The sequence below is a fragment of the Peromyscus leucopus genome, chromosome 4, assembly GCF_004664715.2.
Source record: "Peromyscus leucopus breed LL Stock chromosome 4, UCI_PerLeu_2.1, whole genome shotgun sequence".
Classification (NCBI taxonomy): domain Eukaryota; kingdom Metazoa; phylum Chordata; class Mammalia; order Rodentia; family Cricetidae; genus Peromyscus; species Peromyscus leucopus.
Window position 1 is genome coordinate 134,928,893 of NC_051066.1, and position 27,554 is coordinate 134,956,446.

The following is a 27,554-nucleotide window of genomic DNA, read 5'->3' on the forward strand; positions in this document are numbered from 1 at the left end:
TAGACTCCTAAATTTAAAGAAACAAGAACTTTACTTACAGAGGCAACTGGGGAGATGGCTCAGCAGTTAAGTACACTGGCTGTTCTAGAGGACCTGGGTTTGATTCTTAGCACTCCACATGGTGGCTCACAACCATCTGGAACTCCAGTCCAGGGGATCTAATGTGTTTTTCTGGCCTCTGGGCAATGTACATATCTGGTACACAGACGTACCTGCAGGCAGAATGCCTATATAACAATAAATACATAAAAAATAGAGTACTACAAAGACAAGTGTTAGTCAAGTTGTCTATGGCAGATTGTAACTAGCTTCACCTCTAGATGAATGTGGGATGGGCAGCTCTCTCTCCATGTGATGCATGCATGAGTGTGGGTGCACCCCCCTTCCGAAAGAGGTCAGAGGAGGAAATTGATGTCTTTTCCTATTGCTCTGTGCCTTATTCCGTTGAGGCAGGGCCTTTTAAGAATCAGAAGCTTGCCATTTCAGCTAATTTGCCTGGCTAGTGAGCTTTCAGAATCCACTGTCTCCACCCTACAGTGTTGGTGTTTCAGGTAGGCGCAGCCATGCCCAGCTTTTTATGTGTGTGCTAGGGAGTCAAACTTAGGTCCTGGGGTTTGAGCTTAGGTCCTTCTGTGATTCTACTGTGAATGATCTTGCCTATTGAGCCATCTCTCTGGCCCAGCTTTGACTTCTCTAGGGAAGATTTAGTTATTTAGTTGTGTCATTTGTCTGCAACTTTAAGTTGTCGGGAGTTTGGGGAGTAGATGACTTGCTGACATTTTTTTTTCAGGACACTCCAGCTCTTTGTGTCAAGCCACAATTTATAGAAACTTGACTTTAGTGTTTACATCAATATGGTGTTGGGTTTATCATGAGAAAACTGGAGGCCAGCTCACCAGTCATTAAAGCCATTCTTGAAATTCTCAGGTGGGGCATCTTGGAAAGTGAGGCAAGAGCTAGGCCCTGGATTTCTAGTTTTCTCTTCTGCCCCATTTTGTGGAATAGTTGCCGTTTTCTTCCTCCTCCTCTTCCCCCCTTTCAAGACAGAGTCTTACTATATGTAGTTCTGCCTGTCCTGGAACTCGCTCTGTAGACCAGGCTGGCCTTGAACTCATCGAGATCCACTTGCCTCTGCCTCCCAAGTGTTGATATTGAAGGCGTGCACCACTCCACTTAGCAAGTCTTCTCTTAAGGAGCAAAAATGTTCTAACTAAAGAGAATTTTGCAGCTGTTGTTTGAGGAACCCTTGGATCCCTTTGGAATGCCTGTGTTTTTATTAGAGCAATAGTAGCAGGTCTTCTTCTCTGAGGAAATGCTGACATGACTTATCAATTTTAGACACTCCATTGGGCCTTGTAACAGATGTCAGCTTTTAAGGTGACTGTGAAAACTGTAAAAACTTGAAGAATTCTTGTAAATGTGTGTTTCAGAAAGTTGAAAAAGAATATAAGGGCTTTTCTGCTCCAGTGTGAAAAGCAAAGGTACAAACTAGGTATGTACTCATCTAGCAGAAACTAGTTGAATATCTGCTGTTACGTGCCAGACACATTTCAAACAGAAAATCCAGAGGTGCAGTCTACATTCTAGTTTTCTCTTTCTCACAGAAGCTAGTTTCTCACAGGAGAGGCAGGTAGAGATCTCAGGGTGCTGAACTGAACAGTGGGGAAACTAGCTGTCCACTGAGGAGAGTTGTGCTTAGCCCTGCCCACTGATGCTTAGGTAATGTCACTGGACCACTGTTCTGCGTCAGTAAGTTTCCTGTTCTTTGGCTGTTGCTGTCTCTCTTCCAGGCCTGTCAGTGATATCTGTCTGTCTTCTTCAGACAGGAACAGGGCTCCAGTCAGATCCGACTATGCTTACAGGTTCTGAGAGCCATTCAGAAACTGGCCCGTGAGTCATCCATCATGGCTCGAGAAACCTGGGAAGTCTTACTGTTGTTTCTTCTGCAAATTAATGACATACTTCTGGCCCCACCAACTGTTCAAGGTTTGTTAATGACGTTTTCCCCCTTATGTTTCTGTACTCAAAATATAGTTCACATTTAAACTCAGTGAGTGATAGAATCAGTGCAATTTTAAATTTTGGTAAGACTGTTGACAAACCAAAGTTACCAGTTTATATTGGAAAGAAACAATATGGGCTGGGTGTGGTAGCACACACCTTTAATACCAGCACTTGGGAGGCAGAGGCAGGTAGATCTCTTGAGTTTCAGGCCAGCCTGATCTACAAATTGAGTTCTAGGACAGCCATGGCTACACAGAGAAACCCTGTCTTGAAAAAAAAAAAAAGAGTTTGTATGTGTGTGTCTAGGTTATTTTACCTTTAGTGATTATTTTGCTAATGTAGAGAAAGATTTGTAATCAAGCATATTGGAGAAGGATAGGAACAACAGCTTGTTTTGTGCAGTGGTATGGAGCCTCTATAGGAACAGAAAATGCTAAATTAGGTTCTACAGATAATGTATTGGATGAAAAAGTTCTTATCAAAGTAGAGTCTAAATGCTTGATAGTGATGATAGTGAGATGCCTTTTGTTTTTGTTTTTGTCCCCTGAGGTACTTAAAGAAATGGCCTGGGGCCTTGTCCATGCTGAACAAGTACTTAACCACTGAGACTGAGCTTTACCTCCAGCCCAGAAAACATCTTATTTGGCAAATAAAACCTCCAAAGTCTTAAGGTGTTTGGTTTGAAAGTATGACATTTATTAGCTAGCCATTAAAAGCCTCTAGTTTTATGTAGTTTTGCAGTATTTCAGAAGCCCTGCTTTGTACATTAAAGCAGAGTATACATAAACTATAAATTGATATTTGAATTCCAGGTTCTGTTGTTCTTATTCTCTTTATATTTTCTCTACTAATGTAAGTTAGCATGCTTGTGTTGTCAGATAGATGCAGTGACCAAGGAAATGTTTAGAAGGAATCAAGGAATTGTATGTAATGTGGGAAAGGACCTGGTAGGAATATGATCTGGTGTTGACAGTAGCTTGCCAGTCACAGCACTGATTCATTGGCCCTCTGCTATTGGTTCCCCATGCCAGTGACTGATCTCAGAAGTGTGAGTCAGGCTACTTTGCCCCTCTTTGGGCTGTTTATTATTGGAACTTTGATTTTGCTTGTTTGTTATGTGCATTCTAATTACTTTTCCTTCTAGTCCTAACTTTACTTTTTTGAGCTGTGCAGAGTAAAGTCCACTGCCCCTTCTGGTTTCAGGACTTTGACTGGAAGGACAGCTCTGCATTCTGTTTAAAGTTTGCCCTTGCCTGGTGCCATAGCTTAGCTTTCCTTTTGTCTTTCTCCACTCAGGGGCAGCTTTAAGCACCTGGAGCATTTTGTTGCAAACTTTGGAGTCAGAAGACCTTGGTATTTGTTCTGATTCCTTTTTCATTAGCTGTATGGAATGGGGACATACTGGCATGGTGGCTCACACCTATAACCCCAGCACTGGAGAGGTAGAAACAGAAAGATTGGAAGTTCGGGGTTACCCTTTGCCACATAGTTAAGTTTCAGGTTAACTTGAGTTATATTACAGGACCGTGTCTTTAAACAAAAAGCTAATAGGTATTTACAAATACCTGTCCTGCAGAAATAAATGAGATTATGTGAGGTCATGTGTGAACTACTTGGCATGGAAGGTGACTTCTAGTGGTCACTTATTGTTGGCATTCATCTTTTCCTTTCTCCTTTTTCTGTTCTTTTCTCCTTTTCCTTTTCCCTTAGCTGGAACCTTAAGATCTGCACTAAAAATTAGCAGGACAGTTTGAAAATTCTCAACAAGTAATCATTGATGTTCTCTGTGATTCCTTCATAGGAGCTTGCTCCTAAGCGTCTCAGTTTAGTTATTAAAAAAATTGATATTAACATTACAACTGTTTAATTTTTGATCAGTTTCCTATACAATGAATGAAAGAGTCTGTTTTAAAAATGAGTATGCCAAAGATATGTTTCTTTTCATTGGCTAGGTGGCATTGCTGAGAATCTAGCAGAGAAGCTGATTGGTGTTCTCTTTGAAGTTTGGTTACTAGCTTGCACCCGGTGCTTCCCAACACCTCCTTATTGGAAGACAGCCAAGGAGATGGTGGCTAACTGGAGGCACCACCCTGCAGTGGTGGAGCAGTGGAGCAAGGTCATCTGTGCACTTACTTCCAGGTAGGTCATTGTCTTCCTCATCCTTCTGACCTTGGGGCAACTCTTCTCTGGTTCTATGTCTTTATGGGGTTCATGGAATGTATTTTGAAAAGCCTGGACCTATCATTATTGTACTTTATAGACTAAGCCAATTTAGAAGAAATAAAGGGGCTGGAGAGATGGCTTAGCCATTAAAGACTAGGCTCACAACCAAAAATAAAAGAAATAAAGAACTCAGGGAGATGGCTCATGGTTTAGGCACTTGCCATGCCTCACAACCTGAGTTTAATCCCCAAAACCCATGTAAAAGGTGAAAGGAGAGAACAGATTCCAGAGTTGTTCTCTGACCCCCACATTGTGGTATGTCATGGTGATAGCTAATACTGTGTCTTCTTTTAATTAGTTTTGATGCAAAAGCAATATGTACTGATAATAGAAAAATTGGAAAATGTAGAATGAAAGAAACATTCCATCACTTAAAAATGTTTTTAAGCCAGGCGGTGGTGGCACATGCCTTTAATTCCAGCACTCGGGAGGCAGAGGCAGGCGGATCTCTTTGAGTTCGAGGCCAGCCTGGTCTACAGAGTAAGTTCCAGGACAGGCTCCAAAGCTACACAGAGAAATCCTGTCTTGAAACAAACAAACAAACAAACAAAAAACCCCAAAATAAAACTTTTTAAATGTATGGAAATGTTTTTTAATGTATTCCCCTATCTAGTTCCCTTTTATTAAAAACAAAACGGTGTTGGAGAGATGGCTCAGCAGTTAAGAGCACTGGCTGCTCTTCCAGAGGACTGTGTTCAATTCCCAGCACCCACATGGCAGCCTACAACTGTCTAACTCCAGTTCCAAGGGATCCAACATTCTCAAATAGACATACATGTAGATAAAACACCAATGCATATAAATAAAAACAAATAAATTATTAAAAACAAAACAAAACAAAAAACCAGTTTGAGATAGTATTGTAACCTATTTTTTATTTGATGCCCGATTCAAGTCATTTTAATTACCTGTATTTATTTGTAAATAATTTTTGAGGTTGCATTTAGTTAGCTTTATATTCTTAGATAATTTAATAATTTCTATTAAATATTTTGATAAATATGCTGTTCTGAGTTTTTTTTTAACTTTAGAAATTTTGTTGAAGGAATACTTTATACAGTTTTATATATATTTTGGTATTTTATTAAGATAAAAATCTTAGATACAGAGTAATTGAGTCAAATGGCTTTGAAAAGTCCTAGTACATGTAGAATATTACTATTAAGTAAATAACTGAGTTGTTGAATTTAGTTAGGTTGTTTTTTTTTTTTTTTTTTTTTTTTTTTTTTTTTTTTTTTTTAACTTTATTTAATGTGTATTGGTGTGAAGATGTCAGATCCCAGGGAACTGGAGTTACAGACAGTCCGGAGCTGCCATGTGGGTGCTGGGAATTGAACCTGGGTTCTCTGGAAGAACAGCCAGCGCTCTTAACCACTGAGCTATCTCTCCAGCCTGAATTCAGTTAGTTTTTATGGTACATCATAAAAATGTACTATATTCTAAACATATAAATACTAAATTCTGAACTTCATGTGAAATTGTTGTGAATAAATTATACCTTAGTTTATTGAAGGATTTACAGTGATATCAATTTTTTAAAAATAATAGAAAGCTGAGTGTGATAGCACATACCTTTAATCTCAGCATTCAGGAGAAAGGAGCAGGCAGATCTCTTGAGTTTGAGTCCAGCCTGGCTCTACATAGTGAGTTCCATGCTAACCAGAGCTACATAGTAAGAACCTGTCTCAAAAAGACAAACACAAAAGCCACTACCATCCAAACAAAACAACAAGAAAGAAATAATTTATATACTACTTCCATGTTTAATGATGTAATTCTATAGGTACAATAACAAGCATACATAATTTATTACTTGCAAGTAATATAAATAGTAAGTTAAATAGTGTGAATATTTCAGATAAAAGTTTAAATCATCTTTTAAAAGCTGGAAATCCCTTGCAGTTTATCATTTTTACAAATCAGGGTTTTCATACAGCTTTTTCACTTTGCTAAGGTACGTCTAGTCTGTTTTCTCATATAACGGTTGAATATATGTTTAATTTTGTTAATAATGGACATGGTAGCTGGATCTGATGGTATAGGACTATCTCTTTGTTAATCCGGAAGAGCCAGTAGGATCAGAAGTTCATGGCTAGCTTCTGCAATTGAGTGAGATCTTATCTGTCTTGAAATAAGAAATTAAAATGAACTGGGATTGAATTAAATTAAAATAGCTCAGTGGAAGAGTGCTTGCCTAGAATGTTGGAGCTAGGTTCAGTTCTCCATACCATCAAAAGAAAAACAAAACAAGAACCTGAAAGAGAGAAATGGACTTAGTGGTGTGTGGCTCTGTTTTCCAGATTGCTCCGCTTTACATACGGCCCTTCATTTCCTCCGTTTAAAGTTCCTGATGAAGATGCCAATCTGATCCCTCCAGAAATGGACAATGAGTGTGTTGCACAAACATGGTTTCGATTTTTGCACATGTTAAGGTATTGTCATGTTATTTCATGTGTTCTTTTTTTTTTTTTTTTTTTTTTGGTTTTTTGAGACAGGGTTTCTCTGTGTAGCTTTGCACCTTTCCTGGAACTCACTTGGTAGCCCAGGCTGGCCTCGAACTCACAGAGATCCGCCTGGCTCTGCCTCCCGAGTGCTGGGATTAAAGGCGTGCGCCACCACCGCCCGGCATTTCATGTGTTCTTTACCCAGTAAGTGTCTTAGGGCAAGAGTCACACTGCTTCTGTTGGAATGTGGCATGTGAGTGCTAAGTACAGTCCATTGGAGGGAGCTGAATGGACACATACATGTCTCCATTACGATGCATATCTGCAGTGTACGTCTCCTGCTCTCTCTGTTCCCTCAGCTGTTCTTGGAACCCTCTCTAGAAATTTGTTTTCTTGCTTGTTGCTGCATCTTAGATGATGCTGTCTCTCCCAGGACTTTTGTCACATTCTTTAGAGACCATGTCACCATGCCATGCTCCTCTCTGTCAGTACTGGTTCATCAGTCTTGATCTCAGTGCTCTGTAGCAGCTTTGTTTAAAATTTCACTGAAAAATAAACCTTAAATTTCACTGAAGAGTAAATCTCCCTCCCCTTCTGCTATTTCTTTTTTTTAAAATGACATTTATTTATTGTGTATATATTAAGGTGTGTGTGTGTGTGTGTGTGTGTGTGTGTGTGTGTGTGTGTGTGTGTGTAGATACCTGTGCCATGGCACATGTGTGAAGCCCCAAAGCCGACCTTGTAAAGTTGCTTCTTTCCTCCTTTACATGGGTTCTGTAGATTGAACTTAAACCATCATGTTTGCGTCATCCAGTAGGTAACAAGTGCTTTATCCCACAGCCATCTCACTGGCTCAATGAAATAAAAATTTTAGAAAGAGAACAGAGGAGGAAGAGGAAAGTAGAAGATATCTAGCCTCTACCAAATATAAGAACTGTGGTATATCTAGGATCCACTTTTGAATAAAAAAATTTTTTTTACTTATGTGTATGTGTGTGTATTTCTGTGTGTGAGTGTATGTTGTGTATTTGGGTATCCTTAAATGGCAAAAGAAAGCATCACATCTATGGAACTGAAGTATAGGAGGTTGTGAGTCACAGTGTGGATGCTGGGGACCCAACTCAGGTTATGCACTTTGGACCATTGAGCCATCTTTCTAGCCTCTTTTCAAACATCTTGTTGATTTGGTGCTAGGAATTGAACTTGGGTTTGACATGCTAAGCATGTAGTCTACTACTGAGACATACTTCCTTCCTTTATTATTTATCTTTTTGAGACTGGGCCTTGCTGTGTAGCTCAGGCTGGCCTTGAACTTACCATCCTTACCTTAGCTTTCTGAGTACTGGGTATTGAGCCGCTATGCTCAGTCACCCTGCAGTCCTCTTTTTAAGACTCTTACATAGCTAACAGGAATATTTTATTCACAAAATTGGCATATTTCTTACATCATTGTTTTTAAGCATTGCTAAGATAGTGGGAAGCTAGCCTTTTTTATGTTGCTATATCCTTATATGAGGCAGGATCATCACAAGTTTGAAACCAGTTTGGGCTATGTAGTGAGTTTCACACTATTCTATAACTTCATTGTTAAGACCCTGTTTCCAAAAAATAATTTCTTTTAATTAAAAATTTGTTGCATAATATTTTCTAATTTCTCCATTCCTAATTGATCTGTTAGGCTTTAGCTTTGTTCTTGGGATGACATTGATATTTTAGTCAGGGGTTGTTTCCTTATAAATAATAAAAACCTAGGTCTGTCTGTCTCTGTCTCTGTCTCTCTGTCTCTGTCTCTCTCTGTCTCTCTCTCTCTCTCTCTCTCTCTCTCTCACACACACACAGAGTCAAGCCTTTAATCTTATTCTTGAATCAAGAAGACTTAGACTTCTCTTTCTCAGCTTTCTTACTTTTCTTATACATGTATGCTATCTCTGGCTGACTGTTTCCCCGTGTCTGGATCCCTGTGCCTTTCAGGAGTATGTGATTCAGTGTGAACAGCTGTGAACACTGTGCAGCTCCACTTCTAGCTCTTTTAGGTTACTGGAGCATTCCCTTTGCTCAGACTCCCCAAAAGAGATGCATTAGACTAAATTACTTTTGTTATTTAGGCTAAAGTGGTCGTGATTTTCTCACAGACCTTTGGATGGACTCCCTTTGGATAAGTTTTATATCTTTGTTTAAGTGAGGATTACTCAGGAGGGGCCACTGTCCATTGGCAGATTTCCTGGGAAGAGGGCTGAAAGCGATGTGGACTATAAACAGAATCTTGTTTAGTATGGTAGCATCATCTTTTTCCTAGAAAACACCACAGTTCCTGTTGATTTTACCAATGTTATTCTTACTTGCACTTGTTGGTATGTCCAAACACACAGACAGGTTTGTTCATTTGGTTTTTTTGTTGGTGTTTGGTTTTTGGTTTTTGGTTTTTTGACACAGGGTTTCACTGTGTAGCTCTGGCTGTCCTGGAACTCACTCTGTAGACCAGGCTGGCTTCGAACTCACAGAAATCCGCCTGTCTCTGCCTTCCAAGTGAGTGCTGGGATTAAAGGCAAGTGCCACCACAGCTCAGCTAAGATAGATGTTTATATTAAAATTTTCTCTGTGAACTTCTTGTTGACTTTAGTTTTCCATTACTTAGTTCCAAACATAAGAAAAAAAATATTCCTCTCTCTCTTTTCTTTTTTTTTCTCTTGAGAGGGTTTATCTGTATAATGCTGGAGCTGTCCTGAATTCGCTCTATAGACCAGGCTGGCCTGTAGAGAAACATTCATATCCCTAACTCATCAAATAAATTCAGTTTCCTCTTCACGTCAAAGAAACAGGCACAAATAGTCCTGTTCTTTTTTTCTTGTTTTGTTTGTTTCTTGTTTTTTGAGACATTTGCCCTCTGGAGTCCTGGCTGTCCTGGAATTAACTCACTGTATAGCTTAGACTGGCCTCAAACTCACAGATCTGCCTGTCTCTGCCTCCAAAGTGATGAGGTTAGAGGTGTGCGTCACCATGTGTGGGTGATAGTCCTAATTTTTAAATTGGATTGCATGCATTTTTATTTCTATAGACATTTCTAAGTGTGTAATTAATTCTTTCTCCTTTTCACTAGTAATCCTGTGGATCTGAGTAACCCAGCCATTATAAGCTCAACCCCCAAGTTTCAGGAACAGTTCCTGAGTGTGAGTGGGATGCCGCAGGAGCTGAGCCAGTACCCATGCCTTAAACATCTGCCTCAGATATTCTTTCGTGCCATGCGCGGAATCAGCTGTCTGGTGGATGCATTCTTAGGTGAATTTTGTGTATGTTTCTTAGATGTTTGAAGAACCGTGTTTAGATATTTTATTCTATAGTTTAATGCTGGAAGCTCTTAGGAAAGTCTGGAGAAGGAGGAACAAACTTTGTGGCAAATAACAATCTAGGAAAAATGATTTTCAGCAAATAGTGATAGTTAGAATGCTACTGTCTTTTTGTAAATCTAACAAAACACCATGAAAAGGACAGTAAGCTAAGATAGATGGAGAAAAGACACAAGTAATTTACAGAACAGATTGTAAATTACTTAACTCATTCCATGAGTTACCCACAAAAATAGTTTAAAATGCTCAAGTGACTTTTTTCATGGATATCATTGGTAAGCTACCTTTTGTGAACCAGTTTTTAGTTTTTCATAGGAAAGACACACAAAAACAGTATCTTTTTGTGTATTTTTAATCGGTTGAAAAGGAGTGATATTTAATAGCTGTCATTTTCTAAAACAATTGATATGAATATGTGTTAAATGTATCATATAGTTGAGGGTTTTTCCTCTGTCATGGAATTTTTTTGTTTTTGGTGGTGAATAAGTGCACAAAAATGTTTGATAGTGAAAATGTAAAATACAGTGAGAAGCTCTAGACTGGATTGTACAGAATGGCTAAATGGTCATTGAGATGTGTAGACTTCGGTTTCAGGTTAATTTTGGTTTTTTGTTTGGTAGATTTTTTTGAGACAGGGTGTCTCTGTGTAGCCCTGGCTGTCCTGGAACTTCCTTTGTAGACCAGGCTGGCCTTGAACTCACAGAGATCTGCCTGCCTCTGCCTCTGCTTTGAATAATAAAGTTTATTAAAATTTTTAAAAATAGAAAAAACATACTTGTTCTGATTAGATTGCTGCCACGTAACAGCCTAAGCTCTCCATGGTTGACACGTAAGTTTGTTTCCACATGTGTGAAGCAGGCCAGGCAGTGTGGTTGCTGTAGTAGTTTCATCACTGTCATGGGTCAAGGCCCTTCTGTCTGGTGGCTGTCCATTTTGTTGTGGCCTTCATTCATGAGGAGCCCAGCAGCTTACTCCAGGAGTCAGGAAGGACAGGGAAACCTGCTTGTCTTTTGTAAGATTTTCTGGGAGACTATCCAATAGTCACCTACTTCTCTAAACATAAACATGGCCACACCCTGTTGTAAGGGAAGCTTGAAAGTGTGGTCATTTGTTCTGGCTTCCCTGTCCAACTGAAATAGGGCTCTATTACTCAGAAGAAAAGGTATATGAATCTTAGGGGGCAGCTCCATCTTTCTTAAAAACAAAACCTTTTTTTTTTTTCAAAAGGCATTTCTCGACCGAGATCAGACAGCGCTCCCCCAACACCTGTGAATAGATTAAGTATGCCTCAGAGCACTGCTGTGAATACCACACCACCACATAACCGCAGGCACCGGGCTGTTACTGTGAACAAGGCCACCATGAAGACGACTGCAGTAAGAACCTTCATCATTGTTTTGATGTGAAGCATAACTTTTACAAATCCTCAACTTTCTCCAACTTTTCATGACTGCGGACACTTACTTGTGTTCTTCTGGTAGGTTACTACTGTTCACACTTCAAAAGTCCAGCACCAGGCATCCTCCACTTCTCCTCTGTCAAGTCCAAATCAGACTAGTTCAGAACCCAGGCCGCTGCCTGCCCCTCGGAGACCAAAAGTTAACAGCATCTTGAATCTCTTTGGATCGTGGTTATTCGATGCAGCATTTGTTCACTGCAAACTCCATAATGGAATAAACAGAGACAGCAGCATGACTGGTAAATATGCCCAGAAACATGTAGTTATTATTTCCTTTCTGTTTCTTTCTCTTTAGTCTTTCCTACCTGCAAGATTAATATGGTTCTTGAAAAGCACTCTGTTTCTCATCAAGCAATATATTGTGCTTAACCCCTTCCAGCTGAACCAATAGAAACTTGTGAAGCATTCCTATCTGTCCTTTTTATGTATACTTTAGAAGTTTGACCCTTTGTCTGGTTTTATTAGGGACACTTCAGGTTAGCCACTTTTTGTTGAATCAAATTCCTTTTTGTAGGTGATCTGGAAATTCCCTTCATGTCAGCCAGGATAATAATAGATACATGGACAATTAAAGATTTTGAGTGAAAATTTACTCATTGAAATGTTATCTTAGGTTTTTCACAGCCATTTAATCATCATTACATGTAAATATCAGGAATTTTCTGTTTTCTTTGTGGTAGACTCTAACCTCTTAGGTTTTAGTATAGAGAAAATATGATCTGCTCTATAACTTTGTAAGATTTGCAGAGAATCAATAAATCAACCCCAGTATCTTCATTAGATTTTACTGTAGAATGAAATTGTCTAAATGAAATTGGATTTATTTTGTCATCTTACTATTATGCTTGGAACAAGTGCCAGATGGATGGATGAAGCAGGGCAGAATGTTTTGAATGTTTATCATCTGTCTTACACAGTTGAATAATAATAGTGGCTGGCATTTATTGAGTTGCTGTTAGTATGTGCCAGGTCCCATGTTTATGCATTAATGAGTGCATTAGTTGTTTTCTAAAATATACTTTTCTACAAGGGTTGGAGACAGATGAGATAAAAAGATTTCTGATAGTATTACTTTCTGATAGTATTAGTCTCCAAGGAGACTGTTGAATTCATTGATAAAATTAACAGTGTTCATAGAGTCTCTGCTTTTTCTCAGAAACTCATTCACAGCTAGGTTTATGCCTGTGAATATTTTATAAGTGTAATTATTTTGGATGTTTTTACAAATCTTTTAAATAATTTAGAAAAATTTTAAGTATGAAGATGTTATGGGATGTGAGGCTGCATGAATGAGTTAGAGATTCTTTTGCTTGCTTTATTTTGTTCAAATGTAGGCACTTTATATTTTCCACATTATGGTTTTATTCATGAACTTGATTAAATGAAAAGTCTAAAAAAACCATTCACAGTATATTTTCATTATGTTTTATGTGCTATATATTTTGAATTTTCTGAACCATGTTTACTAATTTAGATGGTATTGTCCAGAGTGAGTCAGCCTTTTATTTATTTATTTATTTATTTATTTTTGGTAAGGTATAATTCTTACAACACAACCTGTTGAGTGTGGAGCTGTTGGCTTTGCAATCTCTTGAGTCTAGCATGCCTCAGTCTGCTGCTTTCTGCTGGGCTTGTATAATGAGAATCGAGAGATTTCTGTCTCTGGGGAGTTTGTAACAGCTTTGTTTGCTCACTGCACTAGAAGATAGAACCAGAATTCAAATGGCGAGTGAGTAACATCTCACTCTCCCTTCATTCTTAGCCTTCTGCCTGGTGGAAGGAGAGACACTCCTCCTGTGTATGTCCAGACTTGCTAAAGGCTGTTACATTACCCAGGACATTTGAGGTGTCCAAATAGTTAAAGTGAATTTAGAGTGCTCTTGGGTGCCAGTCTTGAAGTCTTGGATGGGAGGTGGAGGGGTTGGGATATTTTCTAAGTACTGGCTGCCATCAGGGAATTCTGCCATGCAGTTCACCTTTACCTCAAGTATTTGCTTCTTTGAACTTGTTAGCTTTCAATTTACCTGATGCACTATGCTTTATAAAAGTAACATTGAGCTGGGAAGGGTTAATGAACTAAAAATTTTAATGCACGTTATGGGCAGTTCAAAACCTCAATTCTTTGTAGCTATGTAATTTTTCTTTGTTCATTGTTTTGCATGATACAAAAATCATAATTTTGGACCTGAATGCACAATTTCCTATGCTTTTGAACTAGCTTGTGGTATCATAAAACTTTAAATCTAACTTTTAAAAAGCTAAAAAGCTTCTTAATTTATTGTAAAATTTCACCATCTTTAAAGTATTTTATAATTACTGCTGTCCTTTGATTTGTTTCCATTTATTTCTATTATCTTGCAGCATCTTTTATCCAAATTCTTCTTTCTTATAAATCTTGTAAGTAGGAACCAGAAGCTTCTCCTTAATTGCAGTCATGTTTTTATTTTTTCCATAATTCCATTAAAATTTTTGATTGTCATTGTCTATTGTAGTTTTTGCACTTGGGAAGAAAAATATTTTTTCTGTGTTTTGAATGGGGAAGATTGTTGGCAAAAGCAAATTAATCTGCCTGAATCAATCCCATTATTTCTGTATACTAGTCTGGTCATGTCATGAATTCCAGGACTTTGCACTAACTGTGTTTTGGCTTTTTTTCTTTTCTTCTTTTCTTTATTTTTCTTTTTTTTAAGCTTTAAGCTTATTTTTATACAGATTTAGTGTTTGATTTGTATGCATTCTGCATGTAGTGTTTTCCAAATGTATTATTGCTGGATAGCTTATTCAGGACTAAAATGGCTCATGGGAAGTTGCATAAAGATTTATGCTTGACTCTGCATCTATTAAGACTCCTATCATTCTATCATTACAAAACAATTTAAACATTTTATGTAGAGTAATAAAAGATTTCAGAATGATCTGTGTGCTATGAAATCTTTTGTTAAAAGCAACTTTCGAAGGGCTTCCGTTTTGGTGACAACGAATGACCATGATCCTTCTTACCAACCCAGTTTTCTGATTTATCAACCTCAAGTTTGCTGCTGTCTGTGGTTGTTAAAATTCATTCTCATTTGCTTGGTTGGGCAGCTCTTTGGTGTGTGTTGGGGGCGGGGGTGGGAATGCCCTCTCTTCCTCCCTTACTCAGTTCTCATCCTTACCTGCCGTATTCAAACTGGCATATAGTTGCCCTCTTAATTACTTTGTCCATTTGGGTTAATTGTATAAATTGTAGTTGTTACTCTTCTTAATGGTTAAGCATCATTCTACAGAAGGAGGAAAAAAAAACAGAAAATAAATAATAGAAAAGGCAAATTCTGTATATATCTGTATTCAGATGTATACTATTGTAGTCTTCTGACTAGAAACTCAATGAAAAAAATCCTTTTTGTAGAATCTGTTAAGTTGACAATGCTATTGTAAATTGTTACCCATTTCAAAGAAGATGCCAGAGAGCCCTTTTTAAAAAATTAAGACATAGTTGCTAAACAAAAGCATTATTGGATTCTATTGAAGTAGTTATGTAATGACACTAGTATTTGATCTTTGTGTCCAGGGTCCCATGAGCCTATTTGGCATTTTGACAAAAGTAATAAAATGCTCCTTTTCTCTCCCCAGCCATTGCAACACAAGCTAGCATGGAGTTTCGACGAAAAGGGTCCCAAATGTCCACAGACACCATGGTTTCCAATCCTGTGTTTGATGCAAGTGAATTTCCTGATAACTATGAAGCAGGAAGAGCTGAGGCTTGTGGGACATTATGTAGAATTTTTTGTAGCAAGAAGACTGGAGAAGAGATTCTGCCAGCTTATTTATCCAGGTTTTAGAACTTTTTGTTTATTTTTGCATTTATATCATTTGATGGTGAAACACTATTGTGGCATGGCTTGGTAGGCTAATTCAATAAGCTATTATTGGTCTGAAATGCCTGCCATTGTCTTTATGTAATTGAAACTTGCTTGAATTCTTCCATTTTATCTGCCCCATCAGATCTGGTAAAGACTTCTAAGGTTCTATTCTAGAACTATTACTTACTCTATCATTTATAAATTCTGGAGAGATTGGAAGCACCAAAATAGTTTGTTAATAGATTTTTGGCACAACATTAGGTTCTGTATACAGTCCAAAAATAAGTCAGCTGTGAATCTTTAAGGAGTTTAGTGACTGTGGTGAATAGGTTCATGCAAAAATAACAGTGATTCAGTAGGAACCAGAAGTTGGCAGGAGAGAGAGACACACACACAGATAAATGGTTTTGAGTGTTGGGAGGAAGTAGCAGCCCAGACTTAGCCTAGAGGGCTCAGTAAAGAGTTCTGCATATTATTAGATGTTTGTGCTGGATTTAGAAAGGTTGGGTAGTGTTTAGACTTTTGGAAGTTGGGTAGGATTATCTTTCCCAAGTCTCTGGCTTTCACCATCTGTGAGTGGCTCTGTTGTCCATTTAGCTGCTCAGGCCAGAACCTAGGCATCATTGGCTTTTGCTTACTCTGTGTTGAGTTGATTATTCAACTCCTGCCTTGTAGCATTTGACCCTCTTATTTCTCTCTCCACTCTGTTCTCACCATGGCCCTTCAGATTTTGTTCTTCTTCCTAAATTTATAATTTTTGATTCTGCTTTGGTCTTCTCCACTGTTTACCTATCCAGTGGCTTAAGTAAGGTTACACTCAAGTAGAACATTGAGATACCTGTGCTGCTCAGGAAGATTAGGTCAATTGACTCCTAGCAGAGGGAACCACATCTGAAACATAAGACATAGAAAAACATGGTGTGTACTGGTCAGAACAACCTTGACCATGGGCTCTTATCTTGAAATCTGGTTTAAGTCAGTGAATAAATTACAAGACGCTAGTGATACTGAACGGAGCCTAAGATGAAGCAGTACAGCAAGGACTAGAAAAAGCAGGAGCCAGGGTCTGGAAGGCGTTGAGGGACCAGAGCAGCTCTCGTGCTTCCTGTGCCGCTTGTCTCCTCAGAGTGCTTCATTTTCCTCTGTAGATCCTTTCCCTTCTACTCAGTGTACGTCTAAGTTCCTGGTGGTCAGAGCCTTGGTCTACGACCAGTGGGGTCAGTTAACATCTCTGAAATCATGTAAGATTCTTGGGAAAGAAGATCTGATTGATTAGGCGTCTGTCTCTGCTCTAGTTGCATATATCTGTGAGGGAAGGTCACATAGGGTGCTGGAGCTTACTGCTCATGAGGAGGACCTGTTTCTCTGAGGGAGATCTTGGGCTGGATAGATATCCCGAATTATATCAGTAGCAATAAAGGAGAAAGCTATGGGCTGGAGAGATGGCTCAGAGGTTAAGCACACTGGCTGTTCTTCCAGAGGTCCTGAGTTCAATTCCCAGCACCCACATGATGACTCACAACCATCTACAATAAGATCTGCTGCCCTCTTCTGGCTTGCAGGCAGAACACTCACTATATACATAATAAATAAATAAATCTTAAAAAAAAAAAAAAAAAAAAAAAAAAAGGAGAAAGCTATGAACATGAGCTTTCTGTCTAGTCCAGAAGACTGGGTGAAGGGTCATGAGACAAGCTTAGCAGATTTGTGAGAGGACAAATGATGTATTTAAGTTTCAGTCTTGCATTTCAAGGGCTTGTAGGATATTTATCCCGAGCTGCACACTAAGTTTCCTGTTTTTAGTTTAATTCTATGTATGCACAGGAGATAGATTTAAAAGAGTTGAATAGGCCCCAGTGAATGAGAAGATTGTTTCCAAAGAGTTTCGCAGAGAAGAAAGTAGTGTCTAGTGGTGAGAAGAGTACAGAAGTGCAGTTGCTCTTAATGCTTAGTGGCTCGGTTGGGGCTTGTAGGGTAAGGAAGATATGTGCAGGTAGATTCCTCAAAGGACTCTTTGCACAGTTTTCATATTATGATGAATGCAGAGTTTAGTGTGGTTCTTTTCTCTCACTAACCTCTCAGAAGCAGTGGATGGAGGAAGGAAAAGATACAAACTCACCTCTGTTTCCTAGGATTGGAATGCTGCAAAAATTTATTGCTTTAGAATTCATCAATTTATTGATAAGTAACCAGACATTTGCTTTGTTATGGGTGCCTCATTTGTAGGCACCTGTAATTTGATTTACAAAAATTTAAAAAAGTGTAATAGATACAGATCTATGATTCTGAATTGTTGAATCCTAGTAGTACCTTTAAAGTCTATATACTAGAGTGAAGAGTGGACAAAGGCTCTTCAGATCACTATATAGAAAATATTGATAATTCTGGAAATATTTGATTAGCAGTTTGTTGAAAATTTTTTTCTTGCTTTCCTAGATTTTACATGCTTTTAATTCAAGGTTTGCAGATAAATGATTATGTGTGCCATCCTGTCTTGGCCAGCGTTATTCTAAACTCCCCTCCTTTGTTCTGCTGTGACTTGAAAGGGATTGATGTTGTGGTTCCTTACTTTATTTCAGCTCTTGAAACCATTTTGCCTGACAGGTAAGCTGTCATTTTTCTACTACATGTTAGTTGTGTAGTTTGGCTTGGTCTGTTTTACTTCCTCTTGTTTGCTAATTTATCCTGTCTAGTTGTTTTCACAGTCCAGTGGGACCCAGGCTACATTAAATTGAGTAGAGAGCATCCAAACCCTCCCAGTCCCTGAATGCCTTCAGTTCTGATATGACCATGGGCTTACTGGATCCTTTCTGGCTTGGTCTAGATGGGTCAGAAAAAACCCAGCCTGAGATCCTACTGTTATAATGTAGGCCTTACATTTTCAGTCAAATTCTAGCTTAATTTAGTAATTGTGTAACATAGATGTTCTCATATATCCAAGTAATAGTGTAACATAGAAGTCCTCATATATGCTTGGATTGTGGGAAAAAAATGGCATAGTATATATATATATTTGGCAGTAGGTAAAAATACTCTTTAGCTGAAAAATACTAATAACTTTTTATTTTTTGGCAGAGAACTCTCAAAATTCAAAAGCTATGTAAATCCAACAGAATTGAGAAGATCCTCCATTAATATCCTGCTTTCTTTGTTGCCCCTTCCTCACCATTTTGGCACAGTCAGATCTGAGGTAATGTTTCTTTAAATATACCCCCCCCCCTTTTTTTTCATGATGCATAGTCTTGCTAGGAAGCCCAGTTTGGTTGTAAACTTGAAACCCTTCTGTCTCGGCATCCTGCCAACCATTATTAACGTTTTTTTGTATTCTATATACTGTTTTTTTATGCTAATTTAAGTCAAATTGTACTTTTAACAAAATGGAGCAGGAGCTTTAGAAAAGTGACCTTTTAGCCCTGCGTGTCCACACAGGCCTTTAATCCCAGCACTTGGAGGCAGAGGCAGATGGAGCTTTGTGGGTTTGAGGCCAGTCAGGGCTATACAGTGAGACCCTGCCTCAACATTACATAAATAAATGATTATTTTAAAATACACATTTCAATGGATAAGTACATATTTCTAATAGATTAATGAATTTTTTCTGGTTTGGGTATTTCTTCTTTTGAAAGTGCCAACATGCCTTGACTTACTATTCATGTGTCTGTAGCTAATGACATCTGATTACAGGTGTTGAATGGGAGTGACAATTAGACTGGAAACTTGGATCATTAGCCTGTTCACCTTCTGTCCCCTCCTGCTGTTTCTAAATGGGCGTCATGTACCAGAGCTGATGTGAAGTATTTGTTTTTTTCTCCAGGTGGTCCTAGAAGGAAAGTTTAGTAATGATGACAGCTCTTCTTATGATAAACCAATAACTTTTCTGTCCTTGAAGTTGAGACTTGTGAATATACTAATAGGTGCCTTGCAAACAGAAACGGACCCTAACAACACCCAAATGATACTAGGTTTGTGTTCAGTTTGTTTGATTGTTTGCTTGTTTTTTTTGCTAAGTGAAACCCAGGTACTAATGACCACAGGCCTGCTGGGGACACAAGTGAGAGGATCCTAAGCCTGATACAACTCTTAGGATTCTGAGTCAGAAGTAGAGTTTTTTTTGTTTTTGTTTTTTTGCTTTTTATAGAAAGATTTAAGGGGATCTGGCAAGGTAGCTCAGTGGTTAAAGATGCTTGCCACCAAGACTCACAGACCTGAGTTTGATCCGCAGGTCCCACATGGTGAAAGGAGAAAACTGGTTCTTTCTAGCTGTCCTTTGACTTCTACACAATGCCATGGTATGCACATAGCCTTTTTCTCCCCAAATAAGTTAAATAAATAAATAAATAAATAAATAAATAAATAAATAAATAAATGTAGTAAGCAATTAAAAAAGAAGACTTAAGAGATGAGATGAGGGATAGAAAGCGTTGAGTTGTCTTGTTTATGGTCCCCCTCCCCACCCCTTTGTCCTAGCTTCCTTCCCTCTCTTCCCTTTTTCCTTCCAGTAGTTGGGGTGAGTGCTTAGGAAGTCTGGTCTGGTAGGTAGGCAGTGAGAAGGTGGACTCAGTAGTGATTGTGAATTGTTTAGTTTGACAAGGAGCTGAAGGAACAGGAGGTAACACACACCTTTTTGTGTTAGTGTTCATATCGTTGTAGAAGAAGAAAAAAAGCCAAGGAGGAAAACTGGAAGCAAGAGAATTGAGCCATGCAAATTCTGTACTTGGGAAGTGCATATAGATTTTCCATGTTAGAAGAATATTTTAAACCAGAGAGGAAAAAAAATAATGTTCACATGGATGGTATTGTCAGAAAGAAAAGAATGTAAAAAGTTTAATCCAGTGCATTTGGGGGAGAGGGGGTGCTTTGGAGTTGGTCAGCAAGATGGTTCATTGGGTTAAAAGTTCTTGCCTTGCAAAACTGATGACCTGCGCTTCATTCCCGGATCCTACTTTGGAAGGAAAGAACTGATTCCTGAAAGTTGTCATTTAATATCTACATACACTGTGGCGTGAATGCACCTCCCACCCAATAAAAATACAGTCTTTGCAGGCATATCAGAATTTGGGGACTTATAAAGCATTATCTTTTTTTTTAACCCATCAATATATTTATTCATAATCTTCAGAGAATTTCAGGAATGCTTTGCCAAAATTTCTCCTTTCTTTTTTTAGGGGGAGGGGAAGAGACACAGTGTCTTGTATAGCCCAAGTGTTTTTAGCTGATAGCAGCCTTCCTGCCTCAGGCCTCCGAGTGCTAGGGTTATGTGTATGACCACTCCTGGCTCCAAATATTTGCTCTGATTGAGCTATTGACTGTAATTATATGTCATGTAAACTGCTTTGTTTGTTTTGTTATTGCAGGAGCAATGTTAAATATTGTTCAGGATTCTGCACTTTTAGAAGCCATTGGTTGCCAAATGGAGATGGTAAGAAGCTTATATAATGTCATAGAATATCTGTTTCTGATTTTATCTAAATCATACTTAACAGTGCTGGAATTGAACCTAGGGCCTCACACATGCTAACCAAACTGTCTACCTCTGAGCTGTATCCTCAACCCATTGTTTTATTTTTTGAGGCAGTCTCACATGTAGCCCAGGCAAGTCTCAAACTGTGTATTTAGCTGAAGATGACCTTAAACTCTTGGTCCTTCTGTCTTAACAGATGTGTGCCCCCACACCTGTTTGTTTGTTTTTCCCATTTTTCTTTATTAAGAAATTTTCTATTCACTCTACATACCACCTACAGATCCCACTTCCTCCCTCCTCCCACCCTCCAGCCCTCTCTCCCAAGCTACCCCACATCCCCACATCCCCCAAATCAAGGTCTCCCATGGGGAGTCAGCAGAGCCCAGCACACTGAGCCTAGGCAGGTCCAAGCCCCTTCCCATCGCACCAAGGCCGTGCAGGGCGTCACACCACAGGCACCGGATTCCTAAAAACCTGCCCGTGCACCAGGGATGGATCCTGATCCCCCTTCCTGGGTGCCCCCCAAACAGTTCAAGCCAAACAACCATCTTCCGTATCCAGAGGGTCTAGTCCAGTCCCATGGGGGCTCCACAGCCACTAGTCTACAGTTCATGGGCTTCCACTAGCCACACCTGGTTTTTAAAGGTGTTTTCATAAATTTCAGCTTATAGACTCAGAATGGTCCTTTTTTAAAACATCACACATTTTGAGATTTTTGCTTGTTCAGTACCTCATCAGGTCCTAGGGGGAATCCTGCATGAAAGAAACCCAGCTGGGATAGTTTTGTCCGAATATTCTAAGAAAGGACTTCCTAGTTCCTGCTATCCCTAACAGATATAAGACTACCTGTAAGATCTGCTATCTTTATTGTAGTTCCTGTAGACAGAAGTGTACAGGTGCCCAAAGCACCATTACTTAAAATCTCCCTAGAGATGGACAGTGTCTCTTGCTTCTTCCTTCTAGATATGTGATCATTACACTTGGGGTAGGTTGAGGTATGGGGAAGTAGTAAGGTATAATGGGGTGAGCTGGAGAAATGAAAAAATTATTAATGAAATTCATTAATGTTCTAGTAGATGGCTAATAATGTACTGATTTGGATACAGCAGGTTCTGTTTATATGGGGAAAGTTACAAGAAATCTTTAACAAATGGGTTTATTTGCTCTTCTGTGTATGGGAATTTATACTAACTGTAGTTATTTTATTGTTTGTACTCTATGGTACAACTACATTTAAAAGTTGCTGGTGTGTGTGTGTGTGTGTGTGTGCGCGCCCAAATGGGTATAGGTGGAGGTGACCTTGGAGGATGTCAGGTATTCTGCACTATTGCTTTGCCTTATTGCCTTACGACCACGTCTTTGATGATCCTGGAGCTAAACTGGCAGCCAACAAGCCTAGTTTTGCTCCTGTTTCCACCCTGCACAGTGCTGTCATTATAGGCATGTGGGTGGCCATGACCAGCTTTTTACATAGGTCTAGGGATTTGAACTGAGGTTTTCATGCTTGTAAGCGAGTGCTCTTAACCTTCTTTCCCTCTAGCTTTTTTTTTTTTTTTAAAGTAGGTTCTGTGGATCAAATTCTGGTCTTCATGCTTGAGTAGTCAACACTTTATTGACTGAGATAATCTCCCAGCCCCATATTGTCTTTATTTGAAATTTATATTCCTGTTCTGAGGTTTTGTTCCAGAGGCACTTCAAGTATTTTCCTTAATGACTCAGTTATTAACTAGTGAACTGTAGTGTATGTAAAGGGCTCTGAGGTGGCCCTTTGAAAAACAGCATGGGAGACCCAGTATGGATACCTGTAGTTATCAAACCCTGTATACCCTTTTAACAGATGGCATTAGAGCAACAACCCCACAGTGATTCCAACCCCTTGACTGTTTCTCTATGTATCTACCACCTTTGCTAGCTAGCCTGTTAGGTTTGCAATACTGCGATGAACCTAGGGCCTCATGCTTGTGAGGCAAGTGCTGTACTCTTGAGCCACAGCCCCGACTCTAAACAATTTTTGTTTGTTTTGGTTTTTCAAGATGGTTTCTCCGTGTAGCCCTGGTTGTCCTGAAACTTGATTTGTAGACCAGGCTGGCCTTGAACTCAGAGAACCGCCTGCCTCTGCTTCCCAAGTGCTAGGATTAAAGGCATGCACCACCAACACTTGGTTATCTAACAAATTTTTAATAACTTATTTTTATACTTGTAAACTGTTCATCTTGGTTCATTTCATTTGGCTAGGGTGGTGGAGAAAACAACCTGAAGAGTCATAGTCGCACTAATAGTGGCATTAGTTCAGCAAGTGGAGGAAGCACAGAACCTACGACGCCTGATAGTGAGAGGCCTGCTCAGGCTCTCCTAAGGGATTACGGTGAGCTATGTTTAAAACAGTCTGTTAGCATTTACATGTGTACTAATTAATTCTCTGATTTACAAAATAAGCAAAATTAAAACTTCTCAAGAATCGAAAACAAAAATAAAAGTTTTATCTACTAGGTGTAATTGACAGAAGATGTTAGTTTAAAAAAAAACTAAGGAAAAGGTATTTTTCTGATTTCTTGTAGCTGGTTTTAGAGGTTGTTAGATCTTACAGATGTGTATGATGAGAGGTCATGAGGTGTTTGAGTTCTGTACCAGGCGCTAGTGATACAGGCTCACACAAGATGTGGGCCTCGCTTCAGAGCTCTCAGAATAATGGCAGAGATGGTCAGTGAGCCCCGTCACTGCAGCTGTGAGGGAAGTAATGGAAGTTGACCCAGAGAAGCATGTGTCGCCATGCTAAAACTTAGATATTCTGTCTTGTAAGGTTCTTGAGTTACAAGAATAAAGAGACCTTTTCTGCTCTGCTAAATAAAGCACTTGCCAGGAAAACATCCTGTTCAGTGATGTCCTTTACTCTGAGCAGAATTTATGGGCTTAGTGTGAGCACTGTATAATGTTTTTTATGCACAAATGCTGATAGTGATTGAATCTGGGTTTATTCCTTGAGATTAGAATATCTGATTCCCTAGATGTGAGCCTAACTTTGTAATCATCTGGAGAATCCATGAGCCATGTTCATGAGGCATGCTTTCATAATTGAATTGATGATACGTTACCTGTCAGCATGTCAAATACATAGAGTCATTATGTGGATATTCAGTACATTTAAATTGTCACTCTTTATGTAGATTTAGGCATTCTCTAGGTTGAACTGATTCTTGTTTCTAAGCCATTTAAAACTAAAGATATTTCGTGTTACTGCATGTGTCGTATATAAGTGTTTGAACTGATTGTTCCAGCATTTTTAGCTGGTGTTAGTGAGCTCTGCTTGTTATGTCATAGTTTTTACTAAAAGATCCAGATTTGTGTCAGTGTCGCATGACTGTCTCTTTAATGATCATTCCTTTTTCTGTTGTCACTGCCCTCTTTCTGATAGGATCCACAGGTATAATGCCCCTAAAGCTTCCTTTTTAATTACAATTTAATTTATCCTCCTTTAATTTCTTGGAATTCACTCCTAACTGAGTAATAATTACTTTAAATATAAAATTGAAGTCCAAGAAAAACAATGACTTGGTTATTTAACCTTTTTAAAGGTTTTAAAATAGTGGTAGAGTTAAATGTAAACCTGGGTTTGAAAAGGCATTGCATGTGGTTTTTACTGGTTTAAATCCTATCATTTCAAGAGATGCTTTAAGGTAATTCCTAGCATCCGAGGAGGCTATCAGATTGAATTCTTGCCTCTGTAAAACTCTAAGGAAATACTTGGTTGCCTTTTCATTGTTCTTTTTAAAAATTAAACTCTATAAGTTATTCATTTAAAAATTAAAGACACCATTTTTCATTATAAAGATGGTACTGAAACTGCCAAGTCCATAGTGTTCTTTGTCAGAGTGTGGACTGGGAGCTAGAAGCTGGTCCAGCCTCATGTGTGCCTTGCACACCATCAGTCAGGCCTGGTGCTCAGGCTGGTGGGTGGGGAGCATAGCTCTGTGTGGGTGCCCATTGTGCTCACTGTGGCTGCTGTGGTCTGTGCCTGGTGGAATGCTGTGCTTCTGTTACTAATGCTTAGTTGTTTTCCCTCCCTGTGGATGTGGCATTGGGTTATATCCTAGCTCTTAATACAGATTCAGCTGCTGGGCTCCTGATTCGCAGCATTCATCTCGTCACCCAAAGACTCAACTCTCAGTGGCGGCAAGACATGAGCATATCCCTGGCGGCTCTAGAACTCCTCTCTGGCCTGGCAAAGGTGAGGACTGTCCCTTAGTTTAGTTCAGCAGGCTTGCGTCATGCCTTTTTTTTTTTTTTTTTTGTATTTTGACACCCACCCCCTTTGTGTAGGTATTTTAGGATTGTCAGTATATGTGCATATTTTACATCCAGAGTATAAAAAATCGAGCTTCCAAGTGAAATTTTGCAAGCTGAAAAATAGATGCAAAGGATGTGAATATTTCTGTTAAGGTACAGAAAACATTTCAATAATGATGACTCTTTGCAAATAATAGTATATTTATTGCTTTTATAAAGAGCATTTATCATAAAGTATTTCTGTGATTACTATTTTCTGTTATCAGTATTAAGCAAAAATTGACTATATATTCATATTTCTCTCACAGTTATTTCAGTTTTGTGGAACCTTAGAAATGGGGTTCACTTGCACTTAAGTCTCAGTCTCTCTCTGAAATTCATGTAACATAAAACTAACCATTTAAAGCAGGTGATTCAGTGACTGTTAGTACATTTGCAGTGTAGTGCAACCTACCATCTCCATTTCCAAGTGTTTTTGTCACCTTGGAGGGAAATCCCTGAGCCTCAAAGCAGTTGCTTTCTTGACCACTCTCACAGCCACCGCCTCCTCTGACAGCCACTGATCTTCATTTTGTTTCTTTGGCTCTACATAATCAGGATCATTCACCTAAAGGGATCAGTAGGAAAATCATGTAATGTGTGTCATTACAAGAGTGCCTGTCTTTCTCACTTGAGAAGTAATTTTTTGAGTTTCAGCCCTTTTTTAGGATTGCACAGCACCATCCTGAATGTAATTATCACTGTTTGTTTGCCTGCTCATTAATTGAGAGGTATTTAGACTCTTACTAGTAGAGCTGCTGTGGATGTATGGGAACATGTATTTATTTGGAATATCAGTTTTCAGTTTTTTGGGTATGTACTAAGGAGTGAAATTCTTGGGTTTATGGTAATTCTGTTTAGCTTTTGAAGAACTGCAGATTGTTTTCCACAACTACTGAGTCCTTTTCCATTCTTTTCATTAACATACAAGGCTTCCAATTTCCCCACATCCTCATTATCATCTGAGTGTTTTTTATTATTAAAATGGAAAAGATTATTTTCCATATACCACTTGGTATTGTGAGGATGAGATGAAAATATAAAATACATTGTGCTCATATAGTGGTACTCATCACAGAAGTGGTAGTGTCTGAGATGAAGCATAGGCCTTTACTTCAAAGTTGTCTTACAAACTGTGAGAGACAAAATAGACAAGAAAACTTAGTGTGTTTTGAACACTACTTGGAACTTAACTCAAAAGCCCCCAAATGTAATAGATACATGAGGAACAGTTGCTGATTTAAACATTAGAATACCCATTCATGAGACATGGTAAACCATACAGAGAGCAAGGTGCTGCTCCCTGTGACTTGTGATGTATTTTCAGTTTAAGATGCAGTTAGCTTGGGTGTAACACTGCTCTGGACCTGGGTCATCATATATAATGGGCTAATACTACCTGATTCCATGACTCTCTTTAAAGATAAAGTGATTAAACAGTCTGGTGTTAGAACAGGGTTGAATGAATAGATCAGTGGTCTATAATTGAGACTTAATGACCACATTTATGTGACTGTCTGGTTTTTGACACATGGTACAAAGATAACTAAGGAGAAAGGGTAGTCTTTTTGACCAGTGGTACTGATAGAAAACTTGGTTTCATACCTGTTTTGTATATGGTAGGTACAAAAATCAGCTAAAAATGAATTGTAGACTTAAATGTAGAAATGTATTAGTTATTTGTCTCATGCTGTGACAAAATACCCTGACAAAAGCAGCTTCAGGATAGAAGGGTTTATTTTGGCTCACAGTTCAAGGGTATTATGGCGGGGATGTCAAGGAAGCAGGAGCTTGAAGCAGCTAGTCACGTTGAGTCTGCAGTCAGGAAGAAGAGAGCAGATGAATGCTTGTGCTCAGCTGGCTTCCTCCTTTTTGTGCAGTCCAGGACCCAAACCCAGGGAATAGTGCCACTCTCCTTTAAGGTGAGTTTTCCTACCTCACTCTCACTAGTTGTTAGGGAAATGTAATTAGATTCACCTTGAAAGACTATTATATACTCAATAGAATGGCTAAAATTGAGGGCGAGAAGCATAGCTTAGGGTAAGAGTGCTTGCTGTGCAAGCATGAGGACCTGAATTCATATTGCCATCACCCATTTAAAAAGCCAGGAGTGACCACGGACCTCAGAGTGGCATGTGGAAATAGGCAGATGCCAGGAGTGTCCTAGCCTGTCAGCTTAGCTGAAACAGGATGCTTTAGGTCATGTGAGAGACCCCATCTAGGGAATAATGTAGAAAGCAATAAACTGTGGGTTGAGACCCCTTTGAGGGCTGGATGACCCTTTCACAGGGATTGCCTGAGACCATCAGAAAACAGATGTTTACATTGCTATTCATAACAGTAGCAAAATTACAGTTATAAAGTAGCAACAAAAAGAATTTTATTGAGTCACCACAAGGTGAGGAACTATATTAAAGGGTTGTAACATTAGGAAGGTTGAGAGACACTGTGATA

At 38.9% G+C, this 27,554-nt stretch overlaps 1 protein-coding gene across 12 annotated transcripts in view; it reads left to right on the forward strand.

Moving 5' to 3' along the window:
* The window catches only part of Ralgapb (Ral GTPase activating protein non-catalytic subunit beta), an 87,576-nt gene that overhangs the window by 20,187 nt on the left and 39,835 nt on the right, over window positions 1-27,554 (forward strand). The window contains exons 4-19 of one of the 12 annotated variants that reach the window (XM_037205401.1): window positions 1,823-1,986; window positions 3,301-3,357; window positions 3,957-4,143; window positions 6,528-6,659; window positions 9,769-9,947; window positions 11,243-11,391; window positions 11,497-11,713; window positions 13,836-13,871; window positions 15,087-15,288; window positions 17,753-17,920; window positions 18,392-18,506; window positions 19,131-19,278; window positions 20,671-20,735; window positions 23,013-23,142; window positions 24,190-24,198; window positions 24,869-25,002. In XM_037205401.1, coding sequence (XP_037061296.1) covers window positions 1,823-1,986; window positions 3,301-3,357; window positions 3,957-4,143; window positions 6,528-6,659; window positions 9,769-9,947; window positions 11,243-11,391; window positions 11,497-11,713; window positions 13,836-13,871; window positions 15,087-15,288; window positions 17,753-17,920; window positions 18,392-18,506; window positions 19,131-19,278; window positions 20,671-20,735; window positions 23,013-23,142; window positions 24,190-24,198; window positions 24,869-25,002 — 2,092 coding nt within the window. Of the gene's footprint in view, window positions 1-1,790; window positions 1,987-3,300; window positions 3,358-3,956; window positions 4,144-6,527; window positions 6,660-9,768; window positions 9,948-11,242; window positions 11,392-11,496; window positions 11,714-13,835; window positions 13,872-15,086; window positions 15,289-17,752; window positions 17,921-18,391; window positions 18,507-19,130; window positions 19,279-20,670; window positions 20,736-23,012; window positions 23,143-24,189; window positions 24,199-24,868; window positions 25,003-27,554 lie in introns of all 12 variants that reach the window. The other 11 variants (XM_037205403.1, XM_037205407.1, XM_037205402.1 and 8 more) reach the window with 11 other exon arrangements.